Source organism: Cricetulus griseus, chromosome 3 (assembly GCF_003668045.3).
Source record: "Cricetulus griseus strain 17A/GY chromosome 3, alternate assembly CriGri-PICRH-1.0, whole genome shotgun sequence".
Lineage (NCBI taxonomy): Eukaryota > Metazoa > Chordata > Mammalia > Rodentia > Cricetidae > Cricetulus > Cricetulus griseus.
This window is the reverse complement of record NC_048596.1, coordinates 233,111,714-233,125,854: the sequence shown is the minus strand read 5'-3', so window position 1 is coordinate 233,125,854 and position 14,141 is coordinate 233,111,714. Positions and strand designations below refer to the sequence as shown.

At 40.0% G+C, this 14,141-nt stretch overlaps 1 protein-coding gene across 3 annotated transcripts in view; it reads left to right on the top strand.

Moving 5' to 3' along the window:
• The window catches only part of Wdr37 (WD repeat domain 37), a 62,875-nt gene extending 49,826 nt beyond the window's left edge, over positions 1-13,049 (top strand). For all 3 annotated transcript variants that reach the window (XM_027405078.2, XM_027405076.2, XM_027405077.2), the window contains exons 12-14: positions 5,292-5,426; positions 5,839-5,953; positions 9,991-13,049. In XM_027405078.2, the coding sequence (XP_027260879.1) occupies positions 5,292-5,426; positions 5,839-5,953; positions 9,991-10,122 (382 nt within the window). In that variant the 3' untranslated portion in view covers positions 10,123-13,049. The remainder of the gene's footprint in view (positions 1-5,291; positions 5,427-5,838; positions 5,954-9,990) is intronic.
• Positions 13,050-14,141: the final 1,092 nt, after the last annotated feature.

Below are 14,141 nucleotides of genomic sequence, written 5' to 3'. Positions count from 1 at the left end.
CCGTGACTGTCTCAGATGGTTGCAGCTTCACACTGGCTGCTGGCTGTGCAGCTTTAGCTCTCAAATACGTTCTGCACCTCAGACTGAATGGTCTTTCATTAAGATGGATAAATGTTGCTCGATATCTTGTCTAGAATAGAGGTCTTGCAGGCAGTGGTTTTCCCTCTTCTCTGCGCCATGTTTCCTCACACAGAGTGAGACCCGGCACACAGAAGGTGTTTAGTAGACTTTCTAGAAATTTAGATTGCAGACTTCTGTTAACTGAGTGAGAATATTAGGGTAGTGTTACATGCTAGCAGAAATAATTGTGTGTGTCACGCGGCCCCCCCCCCCCCCCCCCCGTTGAATTACTGAAAAAGAATGTGGTACAAGTTCAGCTTCTCCTTTGATGCTTTTTTTTTTTTTTTTTGATGTTGTTTTTATGTTATTTTCTAAGTTTGGGGAATTAGCCATCAAGAAGTACTCAGAAAAATGTTTCATTCAGTTACGTTTTTTTCTGTTGGTTATTTAGGCATCCGATCTCTTTAAATACAGGCTATGTAAGTTCTGAAAAACACAGATAATAGGAAAAGCAAAAAGTATTTCTTCTGAAGGTCCTGGCATGTCTACATAATTAGTCTGCGAGGGTATGGGCAGATGTTACCTGTCAGGAGGTCGGTTGTGTACAGATAGTTTGGAAAGTAGTCTTCAGGAAAGAAGCTGCTGGTCCAGACTTTGGGTACAGGGTGTGCAGTTGCCCTTTTCCCCACTTCTGCAGCATTGTGCACTGTTCTGGGTTCTGGTTGGCTGGTTGGGACATACATTAGTTGTCAGTTTCAGACTGCTCAATTTGAAAGTTGGATCTATTGTTCAATGTAGGTGAAGTATATGCACTTGGCTATTAATGCTGTACTACATGAACAGTTGACAGGTCAGAGCAATAGTGTCCCAATGGTACCTTCACCTACATTCTTGGGAAGAATTCTTAAAAAAACATGTTTTTATACATGTGAGCATTTTGCCTCCATGTGTATATGTGCACCATAGGCATGCCTGGTGTTCTCAAAGGTCAGAAGAGGGTGTAGGATCCCCTGGAACTGGAGTTACAGATGATTGTGAGCTACCATGTGGGTTCTGGGAATCAAACTTGGGTCCTCTCCAAGAGTAACAAGTTCTCTTAACTGCCAAGTCGTATCTACAGCTCCATATAAATTTTTAAAAACAAAAAAAACTACTTAATTTTTTGAGATTAATATTATTACATCATTTCCCTTTCTCTTTTGTCCCTCCATACCCTCCCATGTACCCTTCCTTGGTCTCTTTTAAATTCATGCCCCCCCTTTTTTAAATTGTTGTTGTATGTATATATGTTAATCCACAAAACAACTCCCAAAATTTTTAAGAGCCAGAGGATCAGGAAGTTTTCTGTGAGATTGTGTCTTCTAGTAATTAATGTCAGAAGCTACACCCATAAGTCTCACCAACCTGATCGTCTAAGCATGAGCTGAACACCAACAGTAGGGATCCTGATGTGGACAGGAGAAAGACCACATCCTTTTGAGAGATGGATTATGTATACTGGAACACAGAAGCCTGTGTTCTAATAAGGGATGTCCTGTACACTTGTGTTTCTGCTCAGGGAATGCTTACTCTGTAAACACCAGATCTACTGCTCTACAGATACAAAATTGTTCTTTTGTAGGAACTTAAAATTTAAAACTAAGGAATGGCAATCCAGTAGTCAATTTTTGACATGATGCCAGAAAAGCACACTACATTAGCATTTCATGGTCCAGCATTTTCCACATCATACTTTTTTTTTTCTTAGCTGTGAAATTTCGGCAGATTGTTATGCAAAACAGTTTTGTGTCTCTGTGTGACTGAGAAGACAGCTGTTAGTCCTAATGAGGAGTGCTAGCATTACAGTACTTCAGTTGATTGAGACCCACGGAGGGAGCAGAATGTTCCAGATCAGGCAGTGGTGTATGGTGAGAAGGTACCATACTGTCAGCTGGAAGTACATGCTCGGCTGCTTTCCACGACAAGATAAATGAGTTTTGCTGGAGTTTGGCAGAGTCGGAAGCTTTTCCAGTGAGTGGTTGTAGCTCACTAGCCTCCCTGTGGGACCCACAGTCCAAGGGTGCCTTTAAAACTACTGCGTCTTTTACCAGGTTTTTCTTTTGATGTCCTACCCATCAGGACTGTGATTTATTAAGAACCTAATGTCTTCTAGCATTTCATTAACATAAGGTCAGATAATCTTTTGTTGAGGCTTTTTTCTCTACATTAATTATCAAGGTGCTAGCTGAAATGTAACTTGGCCAAAGCTTCCTAGAACACAGTGCAAACAGAAGTTAAGGGACATCTTTACCTCATGGTTTTCGAATCTCTGGCAGTAGAAGAAGCTCTTTAAATGTTCCTGTAACCTTTGCTACACCTCATTTATAGTCAGACCTATGCTGTTATTTATTTAAATAAAGAATACATGAGGTTGGAGAGATGTCTCAGCTGTTTAGAGCACTGTCTGCTCTTCTAGAGGACCTGGGTTCAATCAATTCCCAGAACCTGTATGGTAACTTACAACTGTCTATAACTCCAGTTCCAGGCATCTGACACCTTCACACAGACATACATGTAGGCAAAACACCAATGCATATAAAATAAAAATCATTAAAAACTACAGATAGGTCAGTCATAATTTTAAAGTTTGCCTGTATATCCATTTCTCTCTGTATCATACATTGCTGTGTGCTATGTATTTTTTATGTTTTGTCCAGATGTAGTGCAGTAATTTCTACTCCAGGTGGTGGTGTCTTCCTGGAGACAATATTGGTTGTCATATGTAGAGAGGAGGTACCCACTGGTATCAGTTAAGCTGAGACAGGGAGGCTGCTACACCACACAGTGCCCAGGATACCTCCACCATCAGAGAACAATCCTACTAAGTGCCAGTTGCAGTTCCAGTTGAGTAATTGGGATGGGCAAATTTGTGTTGCAGATGCCTGTACCGTGGCAAAGACTTTCTTCCAGAAGGCAAGATGTATTATGTGAAAATAGTGTTATCCTGTATTAGTCCCGATGTGTTCTGGAGCTTCAGTGTTGGGCCATAGATTATTGTCAGGTGGTGTTGAAAACCCTTTGGTTGTTAGTAGCTACACTGGTGTTGTAGTTTAAAGTCCTTGATTAATGTAGGTAGTAGAACTTAGTTTAATTAGAACTTAGCCGTGTCTTTTGGATAATAGAGTTTTTCTAAATTGGACCTGGTGATTAATAGCTTCTCATCAAGAGTCTGAATAGAGCATGGAGTCACATCTTAGTACAGACTTGGGATAGGAGCAAGTGTCATTAGAATTGGAATTTGGAAGTTGCAAGCAGTTGGTCTGTACATTTAAGATGTAGAAACCAAACTTTTGTTCATGCAAATAAGAAGACAGCATATCTGAGTTTACCTGATTTTCATCTTGTATGGCAACTTCAGCACCTTGTGAGCGGTGAGTCTTCACATGGAATGGATGGCCCTGGGTTTTGTAGTGGTGGGAGACAGTTGTAGAGGTGAGGATAAAATCTTGAGAGGCCTCTGCATTGGCATCTTTGGGTCTTCTAGGCCTGGAATTCTTGAGACGTAGGCTTGGATCACATTTTCTTACAGAACTTGCCAGTGAAGAGAGGTGATTGAGTTGAGAGTTTTCTGCTTCCAGTGCCATTTTATCATTTCAGTCCTGTCTCTCAACAAGTGATTGATGGCTTTGGTTTGAAAGGAAGGGTTGCATTACAAGTTAACCTAATATGCCATGGTCACTTCTAAATGGGACAACTTTCCCTATGACTAGTGGTGTTGTGTGTATGCACTTTGAGGCTATAGGTCACCATCTAGTATCTTCCTCACTCATTTGTTCTTTACCTTAGTTTTTGAGACCAATTATCTTTTTAAAAAAAATTTAAATTAGGGGGGCTGGAGAGATGGCTCAGAGGTTAAGAGCACCAACTGCTCTTCCAGAGGTCCTGAGTTCAATTCCCAGCAACCACATAGTGGCTCACAACCATCCATTATGAGATCTGGTGCCCTCTTCTGGTGTGCAGATAGTCACAGAAGCAGAATGTTGTATACATAATAAATAAATAAAATCTTTTTAAAAAAAAGAAAAAAATTAAATTAGAAACAAGCTTGTTTTACATGTCAATTCCAGTTCCCTCTCCTTCCCCTCCTCCCCTATCACCCACCAAACCCTTCTTCCATCCCCTTTCTGCTCCCCAGAGAGGGTGAGGCCTTCCATGGGGATCTTCAGAGTTTGTCATATCACTTGGAGCAGGGCCTATACCCTCCCACGTGTGTCTAGGATGAGAGAGTATCCCTCACTGTGGAGTGGGCTCCCAAAGTCTATTTGTATACTAGGGATAAACACTGATCCACTACTAGAGGCCATATAGATTGCCCAGGCCTCCTAACTGACACCCACGTTGAGGGGGTCTGGGTCGGTCCTATGCTGGTTTCCCAGCCATCAGTCTGGGGTCCATGAGCTCCCTCTTGTTCAGGTCAACTGTTTCTGTGGGTTTCTCCAGCCTGAAGACCAATTATCTTACTGAGCCTGGAGTTCACAGATTTCAGAAGACTGGCTGGCTAACAAGTTCCAGGGATCCTCCAGTTTCTATCTCCTCAGCTCTAGGATTGCAGATGTCTGCTGCCACGCCTCATTTATCTATCTATCTATCTATCTATCTATCTATCTATCTATCTATCTATCTATCTATCTATCTATTCATTCATTTCCATATGGAATCTGGGGATTGAACTTGGGACCTAATGCTTGTGTGACAGACACTTTAGTGACAGACCTATCTCACAGGTATATCTTACTTGGAAAAAAATTTGAACTTCTTTACCACTGTGAATTGCCCAGTGTTTTCTCTAACTCGATGTTTTGGTTGAATTGGAAATTACAGTTGGAATGGCTTTTCATTTAATTCATCCCACCAGACCTAAATCTATAGAAATTTTGGCAGTCTGTTTAACTCATAGTTTTCTAGTAACTTCTTTGCTGTGCTGTCTGAGGGTGATAGGACAAAGACTGCATTTTCCTGACCAGTTGGGATATAAAACAAGAGTCCCTCCTTATTTAACATATTTACATTTATAAGGTGAGTTTAATAAACAGGCACAGGTTGCAGAGTAGAAGATGCTGTAAACTTGCACATCTTCAACCTCCTTGCTCTCTGTCACCCCTCTGGAAGCAAGATTTTTGTATAGCATGCACTGTGGGGGATGGTTGGTAATTCTACCCTCTAACTGCTAATGTGTCTGACTTTACCTGTAGCACTGTGACCTCTGCTGTGTTCACTGTGGGAGACAACGTTGTTTCAGGCAGTGACGACCGTACAGTAAAAGTCTGGGATTTAAAAAATATGAGATCTCCAATTGCGACAATCCGTACAGACTCTGCTATTAATAGGTAAGGATTGCTTGTAATTTATTGCCTTGTTTAATGATACAGCCCTTGGGAAGGGGGTTTAGACTCCTAGGAAAATATTTTATTGATTCTCAAGTGAATTCAGTATCTGTAAGTACTTCACCTTACTCATAGAAGAGTAAGATTGGGCCTTTGGTAGCCAGATGCTGTAGAGCTTTGTTTACTTACTGAGAGGCTCTGTTTGCTCTTGGGCAGTGTGTGTCTGTGTGTGGAGTCCATGTGTGATCTGGCAGCTAGGTCCCTTGTCAAGTGTTGTAGGCAGACTACCGGTGTAGCTTGCTAATTTAGTGTGCCTTGAAATGTGAAAATGTGGTCTTTACTACTGCATTATCTGTAAATTCCAAATACTACACTGTCCAAATTTTAAATTTGTTTTTATAAAATTTTTTTGTAGGATCAATGTATGTGTTGGCCAAAAAATCATAGCCCTCCCGCATGACAACCGGCAAGTTCGATTGTTTGATATGTCAGGAGTTCGACTAGCACGGCTTCCCCGGAGCAGCCGGCAGGTATTGGTTACAGTGTGTTCATCATGAACAGCAAAGGAGAATTTGCAGTTCCTTTTTTATATCAGTGTTGCCTCTGAGAAATACAAACAGGCCATTAAAACTAGAGACTTCCACATTTAGAAGAGAGAAGAATTTTAACTTTTGTGTGTATTTTATAAGATGATGAGCAAGTCATAGATTGGTGGCAACTCCTGGAGATGAGATACCTTTCTCTACCTCCAACCAAAAAAAATCTTTCTATGGTTGGGTATCACAGGAAAAAGTTCTTTTTTTTTTTTTTTTTTTTTTTAAATTAGGGAATTTCTCCTTGCTACCGTTAGATGTGATATATAGGAGTTTGATGGGTGCTTCTGTGTGGTTTATTCAGATCACCCCAGAATTCCTGCATTCATGGGACCAGCTCAGCCAAGCAGAATCAGAATGTGTTCAGGGAACAACTAGCACCGTGCTTAGATGATTTTGATGCTCTGTGAAGTTGTGGCTGGTGCCTCAGCATGTATTACATGGGTTGATAAGTAGTGGAGGCAGAGGTCGTAATGAACACTCCTTTCTTTAGGCTGTGTGTTTAACTGAGATCCCAAAACACAGTGTTAGTTAGGGTTACTATTGCTGTGATGAAAGACCATGACCAAAGCAATTGGAGAGGAAAGGGTTTATTTGGCTTATGCTTCCACATCACTGATCATCATTGAAGGAAGTCAGAATAGGAACTCAAAAAAGGTCAGGAACCTGGAGGCAGGAGCTGATACAGAGGCCATGGAGGAGTGCTGCTTACTGGTTTGTTCCTTATTAGTTGCTTAGCCTGCTTGCTTATAGAACCTAGGACCACCTGCCCAGGGATGACACCACCCACAATGGGCTGGCTGAGCCATCCCACAATCAATAATTAAGAAAATTCCTTACAGCTGGATCTTATGGTGACATTTTTCTCAACTGAAGTATCCTCCTTTCTGATGAGTTTGACTTGTGTCAAGTTGACATAAAACTAATTCTGCTTCCCCCCCCCCCTTCGGATCATCCCTGAATGCCACTGTGATGTCTGATAAGTCAGCCAATACATTCTGTTAATGGATCCATTCCCTAGTCCCTTCAGGTTACTTGCCTACACCTTTGAGCATTGCTTGTGCCTTTTACAAAATCCACCTGTTGCAGCCTTCTGGCTGCTTTTCCTTTGATTCCTTCCTGTTGATCAGAATCTCACTTCATTGTGGAATGCTTCAGAGTACAGTTCATAAGCCACAAGCCAGTGTGTGTCAGTTGTGTACTGCAAACACTGAAGACTAAGGATGTGTTTGGAGATGCAGTGTGAAGTAGGAATTAGGTACCAATATGGCACCCTTTTCTCCTTTTAAGTGGCACACAATTTCTCAAGCATGGCAGTGCTTCCAGCAGTGGTGTTTCAGCCATTCTTTGTTGTCACTCACAAAAGCATGCTGATCAGGATAATTATCTCTTTTGTTTTTGAGTGTACATTGTAGGGACTTCCTCATAAAATCAGAGTAAAATCATTTCACAACCCTATGAGGCTGTGAATTGCCTGCCCACCAGAGTTTTACTCATGCCTTCAACATGGCAGACTGCTCATGTGTGTCCTAAATTGCTATTAACACATAAAGCGTTTGTGAAGAGACTGATGACAGTGTGCATTACTTTACTATTCTTATGATTTTTCCCTCAAGAAAGTAAGGAGTTATAAGTAAAACTTTGTGGTCCTAATTCCATGTAGAAAATTCCATGTAGAATTATCTGTAAAATATTCAATTTTGTTATAATTGTAGAATTTTTGTGCCTGGGTTTATTCTTTCATATAGCAATATGTGAAATAGGTTTATTTTAAGATTAACAAATAACATTTAAAACTTCTTTTTAGACTTGTAATGCTTCTTCAAATAAATACGTAGTTTTAGTATCATAGCATGACAGCTAGACATGACTCGATCACTGTTGTAGATGCTTTCAGCTGACTAGTTTTAAAAACAGAAAACCAAAACAGAGCATGTATGGCTGGTTCTCAACCTTCCTAGTGCTGTGACCCTTTAATACAGTTCCTCATGTAGTGATCCCCAACCATAATATTATTTTCGTTGCTACTTCATAACTGACATTTTGCTGCTGTTGTTTTGAGGCCAGCCTGGTCTATAGAGTGAGTTCCAGGACAGCCAGGGTTATACAGATAAACCCTGTCTCAAAAAAAACCAAAGGAGGAAAATAAACCATAATGTAAATATCTGTTTTCTGATGGTCTTTGGTGGTTGTGACCCAGGGGTTGAGAACTGTTGATGTGTGGGAAGCTTGTTTTCTTTACTGATTGGTTTTGAACCCAGAGTTACCACTCTGTTACATAAGCACTCTGATTGATCTGCACTCCCAGCCCTTTAAATCTTATTTTTAGAGAATGTCTTACTAAGTTGCCCAGGCTGGCCTCAACTTGGGTCCTCCTGCTTGAGCCCCCTAGAGTAGCTAGTTTACAGGTGTGTGTGCCACCATGCCCAATAAAAAGGACAAGCGATTTTAAATTATTTTACTTTTTGGGATAGTGTAGGTAGCATCCCCAAGTGTTTCGGGGAAGTGTGCTATCAGCACTGTCGGGAAGAGCTGTAGGGTCAGAAGGCCCTGAGGTCCAGTGATTAAATAAGTAGGATCCTGTGTGGCCAGAGTCCTAGGGCTTTTAATGAAAGAATGCCTGTTGTGACTATTCACAGTAGTGTTGAGTAGCTCCACTCTGTGTGTGTTAGTGGATGATCCCCTTTTCTGGGTGCTTGATGATTCTGTGCCTGCATAATGTGTGGAAATTGCCCTTCCATCTTCAGTGAGTGTTTATTTGTCAGACAGATGTGACTTTCAAGTTTCTCCCTGGGTGTCCAGTACCTGATTTCTGAATGCTTCGAGAATACCCTGCATTTATCTTTTAAGTAGTTCCTATCTAAAGACATGGATTTACTGCCAACTAATGGATGTAGATGGGTTTTCCTTTAAAAACAAAAAAACAAACAAAAAACCTCTTAGCAAAGAACCAACAAGAGATTCTTACATTGTTAAGACACTTTCATAACTTGTCACACTGGTTTTCTTTTATAGTTTGCACCCTGATTGAGTCCCCCATATGTATAAACAGTATTTTTATTGAATGCTTCACAGAACATCTTGTTCGAACTCTTGCTGAATATTTCTTTTACTTGATAAATAACTGTCAGTTTTACTCAGTCCTTGTGTTTTATTGTATAACAACAACAACAACAACAACATATTAGAGCTATTACATTAATTTATGGGTAACTCCTGCAGTGTAGTGTGCAGACATTCTAAGTGTTGGGCTCAAATATTTGTACATACACAGTGTATAAGTTGTAAACTATTTTGTTAATAATTTTCTACAACATTTTGATATTTAATTTGAATTCCAGAAAATACTAGAATTAACTGAAGAGGCTGTTTCTTATTTTTGTTTCATTTATATGTTTTTCTATTATCTGAACTATTTATTTACCAGATGATATTTGAGGTCTTTGAATTTGGTTTAGTGTGTCTGAAAACGCTTTCTAGCTTCGTTTCTCTGTGGCTTTGGAGGCTGTCCTGGAACTAGCTCTTGTAGACCAGGCTGGTCTCGAACTCACAGAGATCCGCCTGCCTCTGCCTCCCAATTGCTGAGATTAAAGGTGTGCGCTACCAATGCCCAGCTCATTTAAAACTTTCTAAATGAACATTTGTGTGTGTGTGTGTGTGTGTGTGTGTGTGTGTGTGTGTGTGTGTGTGTGTGTGACTATAATCTTATCATTTTTTTGAAGAAAGACTAATCATGGTTTCTGGTATGTGCTCGTTCACTTCCTGTTCCAGTGGCACCTATTTCACCCTTGCTCTACTAGCTTGCTACTGTCTAGCCTGTTGTCGTGCATGCTAGTATTCGCCTCACTTGAGCTACTCCTATGTTGAGTTTTCATTTTTACTTTATTCATTTGAGTAATGTAGTTAGCATGGTGAAAATGTTACATTTTGTTTCAGGAATAATGCATTAATTCTCTTGTGTGTGTTTATTCTAGGGTCACAGACGAATGGTGTGCTGCTCAGCGTGGAGTGAAGATCACCCCATATGCAATCTGTTCACATGTGGGTTTGATAGGCAAGCTATTGGTTGGAACATCAATATTCCTGCATTGTTACAAGAAAAATAAGTCACTGGTGTTCCTTAGTTTGAAGTTTGCCATGGACCTTTGATTCATGCAGGCTCTTCTGCATATTAGTCAGCCATTATAGTGAGAGTTTGGCCCTGGGAAGGGTGCCTTGTATATGTTCTTTTCACATCGTGCCCAGCTTGCATGAAATGTACAGAGAGATGTGTGATTCTGTTTTTTTATTTTTGTCTTGTGTATATTGGCATCCTTTGGTCAGTAGAAGTGAAACTCACTCCCATGTAGCATACAAAATGCTTTTGAGTTGTTGACGTTGACAGATGAGCAGTAGGGCATTACATTACATTATATGAATTAAATGTGAACTGTGTACCTGTTGTGAGGCATAAATGGTCTGTTACATTGTCTGGAGTAACTATACATATCTACCTTGTCCTGGGAAGACTGCAGAGCTCATTTGCGTTGGCTGTCGAGAGGCGGGACTGATAGACTTGATACTTGGTTTGTGTGAAGTTTTAGCATGTGCTGTTGTGTAATTCCATTTCAATTCTTAACTTCTGTTCCAGTTCTGTAAAAGTAACCTGGATTTACAGCATTTGTGCAGAGTTTCTTTTGAGAAGAAAATGTTTTTGTTCTTTTATACAAAAGGATTTAGTCTCCTGAGGTCTCATACTAGCAAATTTTAAAATATGATGATTCTGATCACTGATTGTAGACATTAAACAAAATTCAAAGCACTTTAAAGCTGTGGTTATCAACAGGTTTGAGAAATTTCACATGACTTACCCATTGAATGTGACTTGACCTTTATACGAAGGCCCTGCTACCTGAAGACAGAATCTTATTTATTTTCTACACATTTGATTTGCATATTTCTAAATGGGTTCATTTCCTTGTTGGTATTTGAGAGTCAAGAATGCAAATAAATGAGCACTACCTCAAAATAAATATTGGGAAAACTTTGGAGTATCACTGTTGCCTAGGTAAAGCACTCAGATTTAAAGCTGGAATATTGAATTCAAGGTAGAAGGCAAGAAAGACAATCATACCGAACATGTCCTGAAGGTGAAAGGCTCTCTAGTTAGGCTGGGAAGTGATAGACACGGCAGACAGTTCATAGGCAACAAAAGCATTTGTCTAGAACAGCTTGGATACCTCTCAGTGCCAATCCTACTACTGCACATGTGAGCCTTTCGTTCTTGCCTTCTAGAAATCACTGTTCATCTGATATTTGTAAGTTTGTGTTTCTTACAGAGTTACAGTTTTGATAAAGAGACATCTCAGTTACTGCCCCTTGTATTTGAGTCCCTTCCATACCGCCCTTTGGAGACTGACCACTTGGGGAGAAGAGAAAAGGTAGTGTGCTGTTAGGGTTACCCCACCTCTTACTCTCCCTCACTTCCCTATTTTCTCTGTGGGTGGCACAGGAAGGCACCTGACCTAGTAAGTGGTAGGAAGTTTGATGTAAAATGTGTATTGTTGTGCGTAGAATATTTGGGTGTCTTTGGTGGCACTTTCCAGGAGTGAGAACTTGATTATTGGCACCTTTGATTTGGGCACCAAAGGAACTGATATCAGGAACATCGATTCATTTAGAATGATTCTTTGAATAATTTTGTTTTTTCAACTTAAAATGTGTTTTTAAAGTCTGACCCTTTCTGATTGCAAGTCTCACCATGGAGTATTTGAGAACTGAGTTAGGTTGGTCACTGTAATTGATTACATTTTTAAGACCTAGCTCTGGCTGTTGTGAATGTATTTTTCTTGATGGTGGAGTACTGTTGGATGATGTTCCCAGTGGCCTGCTTTACCTTAAAGCCACACAGGATTTCCCCATCCCCTTCATTCCACTATTTTCACAGAGTTGTTAATGATGGTGACAAGCCATGTCCTTATGTTCCTTGTATCTTAATCTGAAAGTCTAGGTATAGTTAAGAACATTGAAAAAAAAAACATATGCAAATACAAACAGCAAAATCAAACATAAGATCCAGGTCTCTGCACAGTTTTGGAGCTTTAAAAAAATTGTATTGGTGAACATTTAATTCTATGCAGACTAGTGACCTTCACTGCCAATAGCTGCTTATTTTCTTTGGCTAACTGGAGGGACCAGCCTCTGACCCAGAAATGAGGCTCTCCACTCATTTCCAGAAGACCCTAACGGTGCTCGACCAGAGTGCTCAGGAGTGACTTACTGTTGACTGCTGTGTCATCTGTTCACATCCCATTGCTGCTGAGGTCAGTGTTATCTTCAAGAATTTATGACTGGCACAGGCTTGTTCTCCTGAGTGTGTGCAGGCTGTGTGCACGTGGCTAAGGATAAGTCATGCTATCAGCCACGTGTGATCTCATTAGGAATAGTGTTTGGAAAAAGGAACACTATTACGTGCTAGAGTGTCCAGAATTTCATTTAATAATGGAGGGAAAATGTGTGGTTATTAAATGTGCATTGAAGCAAAATTTCCCAAGAGATTTCTTGTTGGACAGACTACCCCCCACCCCCAATCTTAACTGCTGCATCCGTTTCTGTAGAGTCAAAAATGCTCTGTACATATTTGGGAATCTGAAGACTATGTAAATCATTTGTTACTTAAATCTGTGAAAAAAGTTTTGTTTTGTTTTTTGAGGGAAAAGTGCATTTATAAGTGTTCTGTGGAATCAGTTATCTTTACTGTATTGATGTAATTGTAAATGTTCAGTGTCTTCATTGAAATATGAAGTTTATTAAAACATTTGTGTTCTGTAATTACTATTATAAAGATTTATGTTACTGGGAGTATTTTGTTTTTATTCCTCATGTGTTACTTTGTAAAGCATTGTTGACAGTTATAGAAACATCAGTTGTCCAGAAATTGAGCAAACTGCTTATAATGCCTGTTTGAATTTTTTTTTTTAATCCTAGAGTTAAAACCCAGTTATATTCTCTATCCATTTCTTTTGTAAATAAAGACTAGCATTGGTAAGATTTTATCAAGTTCTGCCAAAACATTCCTTCCACACTACCCATAAATCTTGTTTTCCTCTAATAACTTAAGATTTAAAAAAATTATTTCAAAACTGGAAACACTTCAATTATGCACAAAAAACATAGGCCATGCTATGGAAAGAAGCTGAAAATGAAGTTATGAGTTTCAAGATTTAAATTCAACTTCATTAAAACAGCTTTTGTTCAGAATCTTTGGTGTGTGTGAAAAATAACAGTATTTTGGGGACTTGTGGTTGTAGATAGAGAGTTATTCAGTAGCTCTTGTTGGGTCATTTAGCCAAGGAGCCTTTGTTAAGGTGACATTTAGTAATGTTGTAGAACATTTCTTGTTGGTAGGATGCTGCATGCAAAAGTGGTGAGAAAGAGCTTGGCATGATGTGGGCACCGACCACAGTGTGGCAGCATACAGAGTGAAAGTGGGTGGCCTGGGTTGATACTGGGTGTTAATTCATTTGCAGGCCTTGGTAAGAAGTGTGGATTTCACTTCCTATCTGTTGTTTCCTCATGGAGATGTAGTAAGAATAGACAGACTGTGGAGGTGTCCTGGTGAGAGGAGCTGCTGACAGGCCTTGTTGGCAGCAGGGTGCAGGGTGGCAATAGTATGCATTTGAGGTCTATTTTGGGGGCTAGCACAGGTAGTTCTTGCAGGAAGGAAGCATTATTTATGCCACAATCCAAATGTATCTTTAAAGAATTGCCTATTCTAGCTTTATGTGTGCATTTGTCAGGGTCTCCAAGATGTTTAAGGGACTGTTGTGAAGGATTTTCCCTTAAAAAAAAGAATTAATCAGGAAATTCAATCATGTGAGATATTAATTTAGTATTGCCAAATGTGTTTGTTCTCTATACTGACAGGTACTCTGTCACCACCACTTAGCACTGCCACTCACAGTGTTGCCACTATGCCCATCCCTCAGCCACAGGGACACATAGGAGCAGTCCCATTTCTGTGGCCAGTCAGCATTCTCCGTTGAAATTTTGGGCTGAGAATTGGTTGAGCCAGTTTCTCTCTTAAGTAAACTGTAAAGCTCCAGAAATTATTAGTGGCCCTGCTTTTAATCCGAGTGAAAAGTAA